We start from the raw sequence: 19166 nt of genomic DNA, 5'->3' as shown, positions 1-19166 counted from the left end.
TACAGCTGCTTTCTCCAAAAATCCAAGATTGATGCTGGAAACCATTTTATGAACCTGTGAAATAAAAGATAAATGCGCTTATGGTAATCATGATTTTGCAAATGCAGCAAAATTACATTGAACTAAAGATCAGTAAGATTTGAAATAAAGCAACAACGCAAAAAAAAAAATACTCAGCTCACCTTATTGAGTAACAGGTTGCGGGAGTTCGAGCATCAGAATATCAGTTCATTAGAGTTGGTTCACAGTTGACAGGGTGAGCTCCCTTTATACCCCTGCGCCCATTGATGAGACGCCTTCATTATTGGTGATGATGTCACCCCTTGCCCTGATGAAGAATGCGCGTGACAACACCTCCACAACACCACCTATAATTCACTCTTCATTACCTCTCTTGAAATCCCGCCCCTAAAAATTTAACTTCTGTCCGTAAATTAGAGAGGTACAATTTCCTTAACAATTAGCCTATAGGCTACTCAAACAAACAAATAATACAAAAAGAAAAAAGGAGGAAAAAAAGAACAAGAAAGTTGTTAATTCCAAAAGACAATTGAACTGTTAATACCAAAAGGAAATTGAAAGAAAGCTTGTTCATTCTAAATTAGGTAACAAAAAAAAATGTATGATCATTACATTACATTACATTACATTATATTGTTATGAATCTCAATTTCAGGAAATGTAATTTGTTAGTTGTGTTTTGTTAGATAAGTTATGTAAAAAAAGCTCACAAAGTTTTGAAGGATACACACACAAACACACACATATATATATATATATATATATATATATATATATATATATATATATATATATATATATATATATATATATATATATATATATATATATATAGGCTATGACAGACAGACAGACAGACAGACAGACAGACAGACAGACAGACAGACAGACAGATAGACAGATAGACAGATAGATAGATAGATAGATAGATAGATAGATAGATAGATAGATAAATATCTTTTTCAAAATGATTCGTTATCAAAATGTTATTTTAATTTGTGTGTGTATGGCTATTAAATATATGTATATGTATATTTTTAAAGACTGTTATACAACACTTCTGAAATATATATCATATTTATATATGCATATGTGTGTGCGTGTATGTATATATATATATATATATATATATATATATATATATATATATATATTTGTTTTCTGAAATGAATCATTTGTTTGATTATCATTTGTGATTATCATTTGTGTATATAGGCCTTTATAAACATACACACACACACACACACACACACACACACACACACACACACACACACACATATACGTATGTATATATATATATATATATATATATATATATATATATATATATATAAAACGCAAATTTCTTAAATAATCATTTTTGCATTCACATATAGACCAATAAAAATATTTCCCCTGAGACTATGCAGAAAAGGTATACATTTATAGATTGCAACTATATGTCATAGCAGCTACTCCATGTTTCCTCCATCAGAACGCTCCAGTCACAGGTGTCCAGAGAGGCACCCGGAGAGCCAACTTTTATGACCACAGATGACAGATTAGGTAACTATGAGCGAAGTTTTCTAAATGTAGCCCATGGCTATGTCATGACACAGAGAGTGCTTTTGAGCACCTAAGCAGGTCTGACCCGGAGATCTTACCCCGTGGTGTGGTTAGGGTTTCTCTTCAATCTATATGCCTACAGCTTCATGACTCCAGAAAAAATGGGGCATGACGACAGGGAGCAGGCAGTCTGATGACACATGAGGCAATAAGCATCTCCTGAGTCTGTAAATGAGAGAGCACAGGGGAGATCATCACCCAATATCTGTGTTTTAATGCATTTACCAGTAAAGTGCATGTAAGCTGTATCCAATACTGCTTATTCTGAAGATGCCCACTGCCTCTCATGCATTGCACCTGTCGGTTAGAGTACTGTTTCATCCTCTGGCATTCTGTAAAACAAACTTCACAGGTGGCAAGCAATTAAAGTTGTTTACATATTTGCAAGATTTATGGCTGACAAGGCCCGCGTGTTGGAGATGGCTGACCTGGTTCTGGTCTTTTGCGGGACTGATATGGGCCGAAGTGGGCATGGCCTGTTTAGATGACACCCACCAAACAAATAGACCTTTGACCTTTGCATGGGGTCCCTAGCACAGTCCTAACAATCTTAAGCAATATTTAGACCCTTTAAAGGCAGGAGGGGGGACCTTTCAACCTGAGAACTGTAGTTCTCATTACCTCATGCTTTATCAATGCAGATCATGTCATCGGTAGTGTGTGTTACCACTACACATGATTATTCAGGAGAATTCAGGGGGAGAATATCAAGTCACCTAAGGACACCCAATGCAATCATTCCACAGGTGTAAAAGCCATAGGTCCTCAAGACGCAGTGAATTGAATCTATATTAGGTGTCACCATGTGGCTATTTTTGTTTTTTTCTCAAGGTTTATTACGTGGCAAAATGTTTATTACATGGGCTGACTTGAAAACAACATCTGACGACTAAAATGAATGGCATCTGACAACAGGTGAAATATTCAAGTCGTAAAAGGGTGTATTTGCATGAAACATTGGTTCTAAAGATAGTTTAAGATCTTATGTTATTTTATAAAATGTAATTTGTGTAATATGTTTTTATAGTGATTTTAGCAGTTTTCTGAGCACATTAAAAAAATCATTAACAAATTTTTAAATGTTAAAAAGACTATTGTAAGAGCAGAACAGAATAGAATAGAATAGAATAGAATAGAATAGAATAGAATAGAATAGAATAGAATAGAATAGAGACAGGGCTAGTGTGTATTTCTGTATTTGCTAACAGTGTAAACCGAATGTGTAGGCTACAATGTATTATAACCAATGAAAATAAAATTATAGGCTACTAAGAATGTGCAGTATTGCAATGCAATAAACAGAAATGATAAATAAATCATATAAAAATCACAATAAATAAATACATTAAAAAAAGAAAAGTAAATGTATTTTCAAAAATTCTGCGAATAACCGAATCCAAATTTATGTCGTTTCTTATGCGAATAAACCTTGAACTTTGTGACCTTTTCTAAAGAAGTGACGCTGACTGAGTCAACCTTACTTGCCTTAAGACGTTAGTAGCGCATTTAATGCACGTTCACATGAGATATTGCCATTGGACCGTAAAAAGACTGGCAGTAAAAATCATTTTAGCTGCTGTTTGATGACGCCATAGACCACGGAAGCCATTTCTTACAAGAAAAGCTACAAAAAGCGCCCTTTATGTGAGAAAGGGATTTCTCCAGCAGTGAAAATAGTTGCCTGACAGGCCGAGTGACGCACAGAGAAGTGATGATTATTCATGAATGGACTCAAGATATAAAGGTTACGTAGCTCTTCGTCTCACAGCAACGGTGTGATTTATGAAATGGCACATTTTCAGGACACACTACTGTGAACAGTTTTTTATGTCTTTCTTCTTCAGTGTTTTTCATACGTCGTTTTTACAAAATAGATTATTATGTTTAACGATAATTTTGTTGAGTTTTTCGAATTTATTTAATAAAATAGCAGCATGCTGTTGATAGTCGATGCTTACTGAGCATGCGCAGTGGCGCACTGCACTGAAGCAGTAATTGGCGGAAAAATATGAGAGCGTATTTTGTTAATTGACAAAACAGGTAAGTACATGACAGTTTTCCTGTTGATTTTGGGCCAAAACAAAAAAGTACATTAAATACTTTTTAAATTTACTGCAATGTCAAATATTTAGTCGCTAAGGAGGAGACGTTGAACAAGTTGCTTCCTGCATCAATGTTGCCGAAAATCTGTGGAAAATGACGTCGCGTTACATTGTAGAAGTCAACTTTAGCTACAGTGTTTCTCATGTTTTACAGATGTTTTACAAATGTAAACTCAATAATGCCCTTGTACTTTTAAGGTCCATTTCTCTGAGAGAAAAGGTGACCAGCTGAATCCTCAGAAGCCTGTCAGGTAAGAGGTATACACGGTTTGGCACAAAGTAAAATTGGATTTCATACAATTTAATTAAATGCATATCATAACATCAACAGATGTTATTGGGGGGAAACAGGACAAATAGGACACATTAGAGGTATACACGGTTTGGCACATAGTAAAATTGGATTACATACAATTTAATTAAATGCATATAACATCAACAGATGTTATTGGGGGGAAACAGGACAAATAGGACACATTACTTTAATGAAGCATGTGAGTATTCACTAACAATTATACTAAAACTTGGTAGAGCATTCATGTTTTTACATCAGGTTACATGGTGGTTTATGGTTACACTTTACAATAAGGTCAAATCGTTGGTTATTGCATTAACTAACATGAAATAACAATGATAAATACATTGGTTATAGCATTTATTAATCTGTTAACGTCAGTTGAAAATACAACTGTTCATTTTTCATATTAACTCAGGTCCATTTACTAATATTAACAGATACATATTTTGATTTTAATAATGTTTTGGTTATTGCAGAGGTGTGAATACTACCTGAAAACCATACTTGAGTAAAAATACAGATACCTTACAGCAAAAATTCCAATACTACTTGAGTAAAAGTAAGGATTAAGCCAGGATTAGTTTAATTAAGTAAGTAGCTTTTAAAAAACAGTCCTTAGAAAATAACATTACCGGTGTGCATCTTGAGACAAAACAAAGTTGCTTTCAGTTAAAACAGCTCAAACATGCAATTTAGTCTGGGACTAGGCTTAAGCCTTGTCTGTGAAATCGGGGGTTAATGTTTCTGATTTTAACAGTACTTAAGAATTTTACTCGTACTGAATGTAGGCTCAAAGATTCACTGCAATATTGCAATAAAACAAGGTTGACACAACAGCTTCTTAAGGGATTGTTCACCCCAAAAATAAACATGTTGTCATTATTTACTCACCCTCAAGTTGTTCCAAACCTGTATGAATTTCTGTCTTTTGTTGAACACAAAAGAAGATATTTTAAAGAATGCTAGTAATCAAACAGTTGACGAAAGCCATTGACTACCATAGTATGAAAAACATACTATGGAAGTTAATGGGGTCCATCAACTGTCTGGTTACCAACATTCTTCAAAATACCTTCTTTTGTGTTAAACAGAAGAAAGAAACTCATACAGGTTTGGAACAAATGTCTACTGAAACTTAAGTCTCAGTTTAGCTCAAGTGCTCAAAAAGGGCATAAGTAAACCAATATTCTTACAAAAGATCTCTTCTATATAATGGGTAAATAAAATAATGTTAAGTAAAGTTAAATAGTGAAAGCCTACTTGCTCTGGACGTGCTGGTTTCAGCCTCATCACCAGCTGCAGCCATGTCCTCATCTCCAATGAAACATCTGCGATTCACATACCTGCTAATGCACTCATAATCATGTAAAGTACTTGCCTTGTTGACAAGTTTGTGCGAGTAAGCGCAAAATACATATGGTGAGATCACTTATTTTTTAGCAGAAATAAACTGCTGCAGAAAACGTAAGGTGTAACAAGTCATTGCATTACTCGTCACAAATGTTTTGGAATAAAGAGTGCATATACTTATAAAGAGTGCATATACTTATTCAAAAATGTAGTCAAGTAGAGAGAAAAAGTTGCTAATATCTTTGATACTCAGTAAAACTACAAAGTACCCAAAAAAGATACTTAATTACAGTTACAAATTACATTTACTCAAATACTTTAAACTACTGAGTAAATGCTGAAATTAACATTAGTATTTTTCATTGTTAGTTCATGGTAACAAATGGAACCTGATTGTAAAGTGTTGCACCAGGCATATAGAGCATGTATGTATATAGATATAGATATGTATTATGTAATTACATATTTATATTTATACAGTTATTCACATCTGTACATAGGGATTCTATGGATTCCCTAAAGGGACATGGTGGTGATAAAAATCTGGGATGGACGAAAAACGAGAGTTTTTTGAGTTCTCTAGTAAAACTTTTGCGTTCCCTCGCTAAGATATTTGCGTTCTCTCGCAAAACCTGTTTTGAGCTTGGACAAACACTTCCTGTTTAATGTCCCACTGGCAGTGTGTCAGACAGCTCCGTACGTTAAATATCCGGACTCAAATATAAAGAAATGCGGTCAGTGCTTAGTTGTGCTCGCATTGATGTGCCATCCTGGATGAGCTGCACTACCTGAGCCACTTGTGTGGGTTGTAGACTCCGTCTCATGCTACCACTAGAGTGAAAGCACCGCCAGCATTCAAAAGTGACCAAAACATCAGCCAGGAAGCATAGGAACTGAGAAGTGGTCTGTGGTCACCACCTGCAGAACCACTCCTTTATTGGGGGTGTCTTGCTAATTGCCTATAATTTCCACCTGTTGTCTATTCCATTTGCACAACAGCATTTGAAATTGATTGTCAATCAGTGTTGCTTCCTAAGTGGACAGTTTGATTTCACATAAGTGTGATAGACTTGGAGTTGCATTGTGTTGTTTAAGTGTTCGCTTTATTTTTTTGAGCAGTGTATAAAGCTCGTTTTGAGGAAATTAACAATGTTTAGCTCACGAGTTATTAATCCGGGAAGTTTGAATCTGTGAATATATTGCCAACTTTACGGAACTCCTTAAATGAAGAAAACAGGAAGTATTTGTCCGAGCTCACAACTGATTTTGCGAGAGAACGCAAACATTTTGAGAGGGAACGCAAAAGATTTGAAAAATATTTCTTCCTCCCATCCCAATTTTTGTCCCTTTAGGGGCTCCGTAGGATTCTGCTTAATCTCTAGATGTGTATTTCTTCAATTTTCTACAATTTCTTTGTGTGTTTGTGCACACTTCTAAATCTAATTCTGATACTTTGCATCTTTCAAAATTTTGGTCCCCTATTCATTATTGTCACTCTCTGATTTTGTAGAGGAGATGGCTTCGTTCCCAACAAAGAGGATTTTTCCCATTGTTGAAAATGCTTTTAAAGCATCCAAGAAGCATAAAAACAAGAAAGTGAAGAAAGAAAAAAAGGATAAGAGCAAAACCAAGTGTGCGCCCAGCTTCTTGTTGCATGATGGCTGCTGTGAGACGGATTTTCCTCAAACGCAAGAGACTAAGAAAAGAAAAAAGGCCAAGAAGAAAAACAAACGTGAGGAAGACTTCCAGAAACCTAAAATCAAAAAACAGCCCAACAAACCTGAAGATACGCAACAAATTCAGCCCATTATCTTCATCTCCCCTGATCAGGAGACAAAACGACAACATTCAACTGAGAACGATTGTCACAGAAGAGTGAAAGAGACAGGGAAGATTAAAAAGAGAGTCATCTTCAACTTGCCAACTGAGACAAACCAACCTGCAAGGACAAATGAACTCGGAAAGAAGCAGTTTGTGGGCGAAAGCAGCTTGGAATCCAGTACGGCCGAAGAAATGAACAGCCAAGATCTGTTTATCACACAGAAATCCTTCTTGGATCCATACGTGGAGATCTCCAGCAGCTCGAGCTGCAATGAAGCCACTATTGTGAAGGGTTCACCAGAGAAGAGTTCACGTAGGTCAACAGCTGAAGCGACCACTCAAACCGAGAACTTCTTCACCTTCCCAGCGCTCTCCAGCTCTCTCAGGTTTCAGCAGCAGCAGAACACGGCCATGTGCTCGGAGGAACCGGTGGACCTGAGCTTGCCGAACAGAACGAGACGAACGTGCAGGTCCGCGAACCCAGACACGTCGAGCGAAGATGGTGATGCGGGATCCAAGAGCAAAGGTGATCTGCTGCAGCTGAAAGTCGTTCAGACTCGCTTGAACGAGTCTTTCTTTTTTAAGGTGAAGGGCGAGGATTCACCAAAGCCCATGTGCCCTTTGATGAGGTTCACGGAAAGTGTTGAGAAAAGAGGGAAGAAGTGAAATCGGTTACAGATTCGTGAGTTCTGTGCACATTCAAACTAAGACACAAAGCTTTGGTATTTGCAGTTTTATTCGATATTTTTACATTGTTCGCAAGTTAAATGTTCCTGAATCTTCAATGTCTATCGTTTACAAGCAAACATTGTTCACAAAAATGCATAACATTAAAATAGTCTCATGTTGTGTGGGAAAAAAGGAAACTACAGTCTAATTGTGTCTAAATAATTTGATTCCCATCCACTTCCAAAGGTGAAAGAAAACATAAACGGGAATAGTTACTGGCAGCAGGAGGCTGTAGAAACACACACTGCTTGCACTCGTGCAGCCTTGCGGGAAATTTTCATCCACTGTCGCCGAGTAAAACAGTCCAGTCAAGGATATCAGCGGCACAAGAACAGTTACAGTAGACAGGGAGAAAAACATTGTGGCAGAAAGCTAATATTTGCTTTATAAACTCAAGAATCAGTGGGTTTTTCAGTCGTATGGATCATTCGTGCATCCTGTGGGATCATGTTAGGAATACCATCAATGATAGGATATGCGATGCCGAGCTCTTCGTTTATTAATTCATTGCTCCTTTCGTCATACCTTGAAAAAAAAAACAATAAGAAGAAAATACATGTATTAGTATTACAGATAATGATAATATGAACATCCCTTTTAAAAATTTACCACGTTAAAAGAAGGTAATGACAAAATACAGTTATTATAAAAGCATACTTAATAATGGGATCTCCATATAAAGGAGATTATATTATACAAAAATATAAAATATTTGTCTCTATTTTGGAAGTTGCGATTAATTAAAATGACAAATTAATTGTAAAATAAATGATAAATATTTAAATTACGCTTATTTGAACAAAACAGTCATTATAACATGATATTTGTTAGTCGCAAGGAAAATTATACATCAACACAGCTATTAAACTCCTATGATAACTAGCATTACATGCTGTAATACTATTATGCATGATAAACAATCATACCTCAAGGGGTTTTTGGACAGTGGACACACAAGAAACTCGAGGAGGGACACGTCAAACGCCTGACTCTCACTGTCCTTCACTCCATCACTCCGACTCCTCTGTTGTCCTCGGGCCTTCACAAGACGCAAGAGTGGCTGGGCGCTTACAGATCTCTGCACGCTAAAAACTCCAGTGGCAAGTGTCCTTAATGCATGAGACATATCCTAAGAGAGATGAATGTCTGGAAAACTAAACTTGTTTCACCCTATGGTTTCACCCACTTGACAGATGTCAACAATGAACCGGAAGCGCTAAACTTCGCGCGCCTGTAAACGTGTCCCCTGATCTTTTGCATTCGTGAGAGGTTCCGACGACGAAATGATGCACAAATTAGTTTTTTAAAAATGTCATACATGCAAGATAATAATCGTATATGTGGTTTCACGGCACAAAGAACATCCTTTATTTATTATAATAAAATATATGGATATTAGTAATAATAATAATTCAGTCGGCATTGAGCCATTAATCTAGATTTAGAACAGACATAATTTCCAATAATTGTGAAATAATGCCATTGTTATACAACTTTTTCTTTTGCATCACTATTATTATTATTAACTGCACTGATCAAAGTAATAGTAAAAAAGTCAAATTTGGCAAATACGATAAATGTAAATTAATAATCTAAACTACTACTACTACTACTACTAATAGTTGCCAGTGAGCTATTAATTTAGATTTAAGGTAGAGTATTTCACAATAATTGTGAAATAAAGCCACTATTACATATTTTTTTCTTTTGAAGAACGTGTATTTTATTATTATTATTATTTACATTGATCAAAGTAATAATAAAAAGTAGATGTAATAGTATCATATATGTAAATTAATAATCTAAACTAATAACAAGACTAATCATAAAAATCATAATCAAAATAATTTCGATTTTATTCAAAGAAAAAATAAAAATATTGTGCAATAGTGGCATTATGTCAAATTAAATTAAAGGCTCATTGCAGACTGAATTAAATATAAATTCTATCAGAAACAAATCTAGAATGATAGAAATAACGTGTTGGTTCCAAGAAATCATAGTGAGGGGAATGATTGGGAAAATTGATTTATTGGATAGAATTGTGACATTTTATGCCTCATTAAACAAAATAATTTCATGAAACCAGTTTGTGGCGCTCTTGCCTAACGCAATACAAAACAGAACCCCAACACGTGACACTGAAGAGATTTCTCATGACCAGCAGATGTCGCCAGTGAACCGTTTGTGAAACATCACGCACTCTTGCAGCAGTGAAGAAACTTGATTTTTAAGAGCTTGTTGTGAAAAGAGCGGTGACTTAAATCCTTGGCAGAAGCTTCCAGGGGGGTATTGCACAAAAGCAAGATAAGGGATTAAGCTGGGATTTTCCAGTTATCCTGGCTGAATTTAGCCCTGACTCGGTTGCATGAAGGGAGGTTAAATTAATCTACATTAAGTTACTATGGAGATTTACACTTTGCAGCTAGCCTGCTCCGGAGCAGGCTAACAACCAGGCTAAATTTAATCCTGGTGATTTATCGGCTAGTTCCTCCCTAAATCCTACTAGATATTAATGTGTTTTAGTCACTTCATGGTCCTGCATTAAAATACTAGATATACTGTCATTCATCCAAGTATGCGTACTGTTATTTTAGTTATTATTGAAAACCGCTGTTCATTTCAATGTCAGAGGTTTGATGAATAGCCTATTATTCGAGATTTAAAGCATTTATTGTCATACACCCAGTGAGGAAAGCAGATTTTCCTGAGGAATTATTACTTTACTGTCCACAATGAATGCCAACACAGTGCAAAAGAACTATACAATACAATATGAGAAATAGAATATAGTATATTAGTATATTAGTACTATATATGCAAGTATAGAGTAGAAATGTACTGTTGAATGAGAAAAAATATCAATATATTATTTTATTGCAGTTGATGAGATACACTGCTATGCATAAGTTTAGACACCCATGCTAAAGTTGACTAAAAAGAGGAATAAAAAAATCATCTTTTGGAAATTGAACTTAATGCCTTAATTCGCCTTATTCACCTCGAACGTTCCACCGAGCCTGAGGGGTACACTGACCACTTCCGGGAGTTCTCACAACGCGATTTATCTCAGTGCAATGGCGCCTCACGGCTGTGTTCCCCAATGTAAAAAAAATATATTGCATTACAATAAGTGTGTTGGGATTGTCAAAACATTTTTAGTAACTAAACTGAATTTTATTAGGTTTAGTGACAACATGTTACAATGTTTACATGGTAGCCTACAATTTCTGGTAAGCTACGCTTTTTTATTATTTCAATTCAATTAGTGTGATTTGATTTAATATTGACTCATTTGGATAAATATTAGGTATTCAAGATAGGCATTACATTTTCTAAAGAAAAAAACAACTCCCCTAATGCTGTAAACATACAGCTGGCAGTATTATTTAAGGTTAAAATAACTCAAATTAAATATAATGCGTTTTTTTATTATAATAACAACTTTATTTAATGATATAAGTACAAATATAATAAATATGTAATATAGTAGGCCTACACATATTTAGCAAAATACTCTCTATAGCTCTTTTTTTCTAGCCAACTAACGTGCTATAGCCTCGACAATGGATAATACACATCAGAAGGCATCCTGGTCGTAATTTTAAGGTTAGTTTTATTATATGTCTGGAGCTGCTGAATCTTCCATAGAAGATCGTATGCGTCGGAGTCAAACTTCCGGGTTTGTGTACCCCTCAACGGCGTTCGAGTTTTCAAAATGGCCGCCAGGTGAATAAGGCGAATAGGCTCTATGCACGATCGCTTCCGCGTTTTGTCTCTGCCCGCCCAGTTACATCCGGTGCTGCGTCAGAAGCCGTTTTTGCATTAGGTGGAGATAATGGCAAATTACACTCTCTGTTTACTAGAACTTCCAGCGGTTAACGTGAATGATGTTAACAATATTGTGAGGCAGTTAACTGTCACAAATATGAGTAAGGAAGAGAAGTTCTTTAAATTAAAAATTTCGAGCTACATCGTCAACTTTAAGGGTGAGTATTCTCTCATATCACGCGAAATTCGACTAGCGAATCAGTTTCTAAAATCGTTGTCTCCGTTTCTGAGAAAATGAATTTTATTAAAGTGAATTGTCCTATAGAATGCGCTATGCGGAAGTAAAGACGCCGGCTGAGATCCTACCGGAAATATGTCAGCAGCGTTCGTGCATAGAGCCTAGTAAAAAAAATAGGAAAAATCCAACCTTTAAGGACACCAATTTTCTTTGTGAATGAATAATGTATCGTAAATAAATGTTCTTCCTTAAAATACAGGGTGCATAAGTCTGGACAACCCTATGTTAAATTCCCATAGAGCCAGGCAGATTTTTATTTTTAAAGGCCAGTTACTTCATGGAGCCAGGATACTATTCATCCTGATAAAGTTCCCTTGGCCTTTGGAATTAAAATTGCCGCACATCATCACATAGCCTTCACCATACCTAGAGATTGGCATGGTTTTATTACAGTTAGCCTAATGATTTGAATTGAGAGATGATCTTATGGAAAGAACTCCATGCCAATCTCTAGGCAGGGTTCTCAAGTCTCACGCATTGGCCGTGAGACACACGCAATTCAACCAGTTCACACGCTCACACGCCACACCTTGTATTTCTCACGCTGAAAAGGCAATGCCAACCAAGTTGTCCTACAAGCTTTATATATAACGTTGTATAGGAGGCGCGGGCACACAAAGTGAAGGTTTCTGCCGCCAGCACGTATCTCGGCCAGATTGCGTTCGTTAATAGGCAACATAGATGCGCGAACTCACGGAAGTTGACGGAACATTCTCGGCCACCGTACGTTCGTTACTAGGTAACCAACAACATCGCGCGAACACACGTCGTGATGATGGAGAAGGTAAGTTGGAAGAAAGCTCGTCTAACATTTTAAGGCTAGAACATTTAATATATAGCCCATCGTTTACCTTATTATTGATGCAGTCAAAAACTCTACAGCTACTTTGCAACCAGGCCAGAAGCTTTGGCTCAGTTTGGCTAGCTTACGTTATCTGAAACTAAGGGAAATGTTTGTGGGTATGGGAAGGAATGAAGATGTATTTCTTTTTATTTCATTTTATTTTAAATAAATTTAAATGTATTTATTTTATTTTATTTTAAATTATATATTATACTGTATTAATAGTATTTCTAGTTACATTAAGGCTACATACGTATTAAAGCAGAGTGCTCTGGGTAATATATATCCTGTCAAAACATACATTAATCATTGCCATTGCATTTGTATTTTTCAAACACTTACAACACAAAACACATTTCATAAGCTGGAGTGTGTACTCTTGTGTACACACACACACACACACACACACACACACCTTAATAATACACTAATATGTCATTTGTTCACAATGTCCCACCACACAATAAATCATTATGCCGTTTCAACTAGACACATTCAAAATGCAAAAATATTTGTTTTTCCAAACTGTTTGGAGCAATTTGTTAACTTATTTGTAATTTTGAAATATAACATTAAAGAGTATATTTGATGTGATGAATTGCTCTGTCATTTATAAGATTTACTAATTGTTATAATTTCAATTTGTGCTGGTTAATTATGAACAATGGGTAAAATTGGGGGGCGGGGACAGGTGGGGGCGGGACTCCATTAGGCTCCTCCCCCAACCACATGTGATCTCACTCCAAGCTTTTGATAAAACTTGAGAACCCTGCTCTAGGTATGGTGAAGGCTATGTGATGATGTGGGGATATTAGATGGATAAAAATAGAGCAAATTATCTGATTATAGATTACATCAAATCAATTAGAAACAAAACCTACATACAAATTGATAAGAGTAAAAAGATTAAACAGATTATTGACATAAAATAAATTAAATAGATCAAATAAATACACATAGTGGGTAGGTGTTTGCAATTATTCTACATGTTAAATGCATGTCCACTGGTCACATTTAAGGCAAAGTTTACAATTATTTTTGAAAATGACAAGTAGGGCCTAACTCCTTGAATTGTAATTATGAGGGTTTCAGTGGAGCACTGGTTATTTGGACTAGGCCCTACTTATGCATTCAATCGGTCCGCTATCGTTTGCCAAGCATTCTCTCTTTGCTTTATTACAGCAGCTGTATTGCCTTTTTTTACATATTATATGTTTCACTTCTTCATACGTTTCCATAAGAAGCTGTTGCTCATTAGTCGAAAAGTGCCACACGGGGTTTGTCCATTTTTGCATCGGTGATTCTGTGATCGATTTCGTGATCTTTTTAAGAATACCGTGAACGCGCATTTATCCAAACTATATACACCCGGCTTGACATATCCGCGCGTTCTCATCCTGGCTCAGCAAACGTGCAACAGATTAAGCCAGAATGCACTGATTAAACTAGGTCAAGCCGCGACTGTTCTGTTATCCTGGCTTTCTTAATTCTACTTTTGTGCAATACCCCTCAGGAGTACATTTAAAAGTAATACCAAATATAGTATACAAAAATATTGTATATTGGCCATTTGACTGAGCTCTCAGAAGCCTTACTCACACAAACAACAGCCTCAAGCAAAAGTCAAGCGTTTGACCAACCTCTTGATTTCTAGAGGTGACCAGAACCTCATAAAGCTTTTATGAGCTACTCTCTTGTAGAGCTGTGGTTCTCTCGCCTATCAATCCTGTTTGTTTTCTCAAGACTCGACCAGGTTTTTATCAGCCAAGCCCATTCATCTTTTTGCATGTGTTGTTGAGGCAGACCTCTTGCGGCTCGAGGCAGATTAGGTGTGCTCGATGATACGGAGGAGGCCCTGTTGACCATGTTTGCCAATTGCATGGATTTCCATGACCACTGTAAACATCAATGGTACACACTCCCCCCAATATCCCTAAATATCAAAGCCGTTCCTTGTCAATATTTCTGCTGTTTTGAGCTGATGGTGGAGCAAGAGGCTCAGGAGCTCCACAGAGCTCAGTTCACCGACCTGCCAAGCATGTCAAATGAAACAAACCCGCTCAAGGACAGACTGGCGCATTCTTTGTTGCATTGAATGAATCGATTGCCTCTGCTATGTGAAATCTCACTAGGCCTTTACTCTCTCGCTCTTCCGAAGATGTTTACTTCTGTGTCTGAGAAACAAATATAGGCTATAGGCTAAAAAAATATATAACATTTTCCTTGTGTAGGTTGGTGCTTAATTACTGCTAAAGTAAGATATTCCTTGTTAAAAATGTCCTCGATGGTTTGGAAAAATGTTTTGAAAGTATGAAAACCTAAAGTCAGTAATGCAAATGTCTGTGTAAGCTGAAAGGTTCTTGCCTTTGGCTGGGATTTTTTATCTCCATATTAAACTGTGTCAGTGATGTCTGCTTGTAATTCTCTGGTGAGGTCTTTTCAACTAAAACAGTTTGTTCTTCATCAACCGATGACAATTAGACAATTTCTCTATTGCCTTCTGTAATGATTTCCTGCCAGCAACCTTCACAAACGGTTTCACAGTTGCTAGTGAAACCATTTAATCAAGCTTGAACTCTTTTTTGCTCCATTATCCACCACAGCAGGAACGCTGAGCAACATATGATTGCATGTACTGTCATTATTTCCTTTCTTTTCGGTTTCCGTTAATGCAGATGGTGCCAATAGCAAGATTTACGATTGAACAGCAATATGCTTCTCAAAATGTGCGAGTGGGCCAGCACACACCAGATGGGACTGGCTAATTTCTCGCACACCAAAGAATTAAAAACCATACGCTTTTACCTCATTTAATTCAGCTGAATTTAAGGATTCTTGTTTTTTAAATAGGAAACATCTTCATTTATACACATTAAGGTTACACATTTAAACACAGTGATAACACACATACCTAATAACACATTAAAAACTTAAGGTATATTAAAAGTGATCTCAATTGTTTTAATATTTTGGCATTTGGAATGAAATGAACATTTGCTAATGATCCATTAAGCAACATAAGGTAATATATTAGCTAATGTTCTTAATCTTAATCTTAATTAAAGTTATTATAAAGTGATACTGAGAAAGTCTTGTTTTTTTATAGGAATTTTTAATAGTGGTCCATGGACTGATAGTGGAGCGGCTAAGTTCTTATGTTTGGCAGAATCGTTCAGTTTAGGATACAAGCGTGAAAATTGGCATGAGCAGTCTCCATGGGTCACTTGACAAGAAAATTGTCCGAGCCACTTGAAATTTCAAGATGGTGGCCATTTTTCAAGATGGCCGACACCTTAGTGGAGCAGTTAAGTGATATAGTGGTTTATTTGGTGATACAAACATGAAAATTGGCATGAGCAGTCTCTGATGGTCACTAGACAATAAGCCACCCACAGCTACTTGAAATTTCAAGATGGCGGCCATTTTTCAAGATGGCTGACACCTTAGTGGAGCAGTTATTGCCATGAGCCTAATTGCTCCACTAAGGTGGTGGCCATCTTGAAAAATGGCCGCCATCTTGAAATTTCAAGTGGCTCGGACAATTTTCGATTGTCTCGGCTTATTGTCTAGTGACCATCAGAGACTGCTCATGCCAATTGTCATGCTTGTATCACCAAATAAACCACGATATCACTTAACTGCTCCACTAAGGTGTCGGCCATCTTGAAAAATGAAAAATCTTGAAATTTCAAGTGGCTCAGACAATTTTCTTGTCAAGTGACCCATGGAGACTGCTCATGCCAATTTTCACGCTTGTATCATAAACTGAACGATTTTTTTGTCTGGAGTTTTTTTTTTTTTTTTTTTTGTCTAGGCCTACTGAAACTACCGAAAAATATTTTCACAGTGTTTCATCAGCAGAACAATCCAAAACATTAAATAACAGTACAACGCACTGAAGAATATGTCTATCCCTCACAGCCTTGCTTTCATTCCCGTAAAAAAGAAGAAAGAAAAAAAATTCAAAGATGGCGCTGCTGTGAAAAAGGTCTATTGCCGTGATCTCATAAAATTCAAAGATGGCGCTGCTGTGAATAAGGTCAGAGACAAGGTCTATTGCCGTGATCTCATGCGAGTGACAGGTTGTCCTGCCCTCACGCCAGTACACACATCTTCAGAGAAGATAAAAGATGTCTCTGTAAGAAGAGGGAGGGGGGAGAATGCGAAAATAAAAGCGAGGCTGACATCTCTTCAGTGTAGGCTACTGTTGTTTTTGGATTGTCCTGCCGTTCTACATAGATTTTTTCTTGTTTGAGAAGCCGTTAATTTCCCTCGGATATAGGCTACTGTACGTCACAATAGTGAAGAAAAGTCGATTGTAACTTCCATTTCATGCCTTCTGTTTATGTGGTGTGATGTAACTGGCAAAAAATAAAAAATTCCCTGTTCATTATAAGGTTGAGATAAACAAAATTTCTCCATGTTCAGTATTCTATTGTTTGCCCCATTTGAACAACACTTGCAGAAGCACTATAGCAGATAGTGGAAGTTTCCTTATGGGAGAATAGAGTAGGCCTAATTGAATAAACTCAGAGGGTTTGGCTTCTCAGCCTGTGGGATTAAGAAGTTCAGAAGTGCTAACCCCACACTTTTAAGACCTGATAACAAGCTCTTGAAATGCTCTGGGCTTCTCACACTTCTAATACTCTCATCAATGAGACAGTGAAGCGGGGACAGTTCTGCCTTAATACCTTTGATTAATGACCATGCTCAGAATTTATACTGCTAAATTAATTCTTCTGGTTACTCAGCAGTAAAATACCGCAGGGGAAGGAGAGGGTTTATCATCAAAGCCAAATTTATGGATGTATTACACCATTCACTACAGACTACGATGTTATTACATTAGTTTTACAGTCTAAAAAAATGTTGAATAACACAAATAGCAAATCCTACCTTCCTTCACAAATGTGCTGAAATATTTTTACCAAACTGCATTCACTCAGTCTCAGATATACATTTTTGACATCATCGTCTTCCATTTCCATTCCAGGCCAAACAGATCTTGTAAAGAACTTTTGTGTACAGCCATTGTGTTTCCAGACATAAATGTTCATTTTCCCGCCTCAGAAGGTCAGTCGGAATAGGAGTTTTATCATCTTAGGAGGCAAACTGACAGGTCTGGAAGTGCAGAGAGAAATAGAAAGAAGATGAGAAATTGTTTCATATGATCGTCTCAGTGTTGATGCGTGTCTTTTTTTCCCTTCTTTTAAAAAAAAATCAATACAGACTATTTCAAGGATGCAGGTATATTTGAGACTTCCTGACAAATGCACTTCTAAAACTAGATTTCCTATCTCAGGGGATGTAGGAGATTCATTCAAGTTGCTTTACCAAAAGATTGTCACAAGAATGTTGAGACACTTCTGTGGCTTAAATATAGCAAGCCATGATCTTCAGTTCCAACCCGATCTCACGAGAAGACATTATTTTACAAGATCGCAATTTCACATGAAATTGCCTGTAAACGTGTGGTTTTTAGAACGAGCATTTTTAGAAAAAGCATGATGGCCCACTCCAAACCACTAAACCTGTGTCAGTGTCAGTGGGGCGTTAGCAGATTGAATGAATGAGATTGTGCAAATTCATGCAAATTAGCCACCAAGTCACCAAAATGTAAAATAGTCGCATTTTCATATAAATGTGTTTGATTGTTAGGAAAAATAGTAAGCATGAAGGTCCACCAAGTCACCAAACAGAACGACTCGTGAAACTGTTGTTCCTTGTTAAAGCAACGTGTGTGTCTGCGCTTTAGAGATTTGAGGGATTTGGATAGCTCAGAGCTCAAGTGAGTTTGTCAAGTGTTCCTGACTTTGATTAAATGGGTTTTGTCCCATGGTAGTAGATGGTAAGACAGAAAATAAAAGTTTTTCTCAAAAGCAGAAACTGTGAATGTGGAAATGTAATTTCTGTGAATGCCAGAACTCTCTTTAAATGAATAGAAAACCATATGAATAGAGATTTCTGCTTAAACCTAAATTAAGTTTTTATGCCATAGCATACGCCATTTTTTCACCATAGTTACTTTGAAGCTTTAGGTGGTTAGATGGTCTCCAAGAAGGTTAGACTTGTGTTTTAGAGGTTAAAAACACTGAGGCTAAACCAGCTTAAACCAGGAAAAACGTTTGTTTCATATGTAAAACTCAAGCATGAAGAGTTAAAAGTTTTTAATATTATTTATAAAGATTATTTACATTTATAAAATATCCTTTTCCACATCAAATAATCACAACCATCATTCACAAACTTGAGAAAAAGAAAAACACTTTAAATCAGTGCTACACAGTAGCAAAATAACTAAATGCTTAAAGACACAAGCGCCAA

At 36.5% G+C, this 19166-nt stretch overlaps 2 protein-coding genes across 3 annotated transcripts; one reads left to right on the top strand and one right to left on the bottom strand.

Annotated features, from left to right (window-relative positions):
- Positions 1–1498: 1498 nt before the first annotated feature.
- On the top strand, positions 1499–8055 carry LOC308684435 (uncharacterized protein). Of its 2 annotated transcripts, none has more exons than XM_081355644.1 (3): positions 1499–1569; positions 3930–3982; positions 6890–8055. In XM_081355644.1, the coding sequence occupies exon 3, from the start codon at positions 6895–6897 to the stop codon at positions 7864–7866; it is 972 nt and encodes a 323-aa protein (XP_081211770.1). In that variant the 5' UTR covers positions 1499–1569; positions 3930–3982; positions 6890–6894; the 3' UTR covers positions 7867–8055. The 2 variants fall into 2 exon arrangements, with proteins under 2 accessions (XP_081211770.1, XP_081211769.1); XM_081355643.1 differs by lacking the exon at positions 1499–1569 and adding an exon at positions 3600–3669.
- On the bottom strand, positions 6923–8434 carry LOC308684436 (phosphatidylinositol N-acetylglucosaminyltransferase subunit Y). Its single transcript, XM_081355645.1, has one exon. The coding sequence runs from the start codon at positions 8287–8289 to the stop codon at positions 8074–8076; it is 216 nt and encodes a 71-aa protein (XP_081211771.1). The 5' UTR covers positions 8290–8434; the 3' UTR covers positions 6923–8073.
- Between the last annotated feature and the right edge of the window lie 10732 nt (positions 8435–19166).

Source organism: Scardinius erythrophthalmus (genome assembly GCF_964197995.2).
Source record: "Scardinius erythrophthalmus genome assembly, chromosome: 24".
NCBI lineage: Eukaryota > Metazoa > Chordata > Actinopteri > Cypriniformes > Leuciscidae > Scardinius > Scardinius erythrophthalmus.
The sequence above is the reverse complement of the archived record's forward strand: the minus strand, read 5'-3'. Positions and strand labels throughout refer to the sequence as shown.

Coding starts and splice junctions, on each gene's coding strand:
- LOC308684435 (XM_081355644.1), top strand. CDS start 6,895: ATGGCTTCGTTCCCAACAAAGAGGATTTTTCCCATTGTTGAAAATGCT.
- LOC308684436 (XM_081355645.1), bottom strand. CDS start 8,289: ATGTTTTTCTCCCTGTCTACTGTAACTGTTCTTGTGCCGCTGATATCC.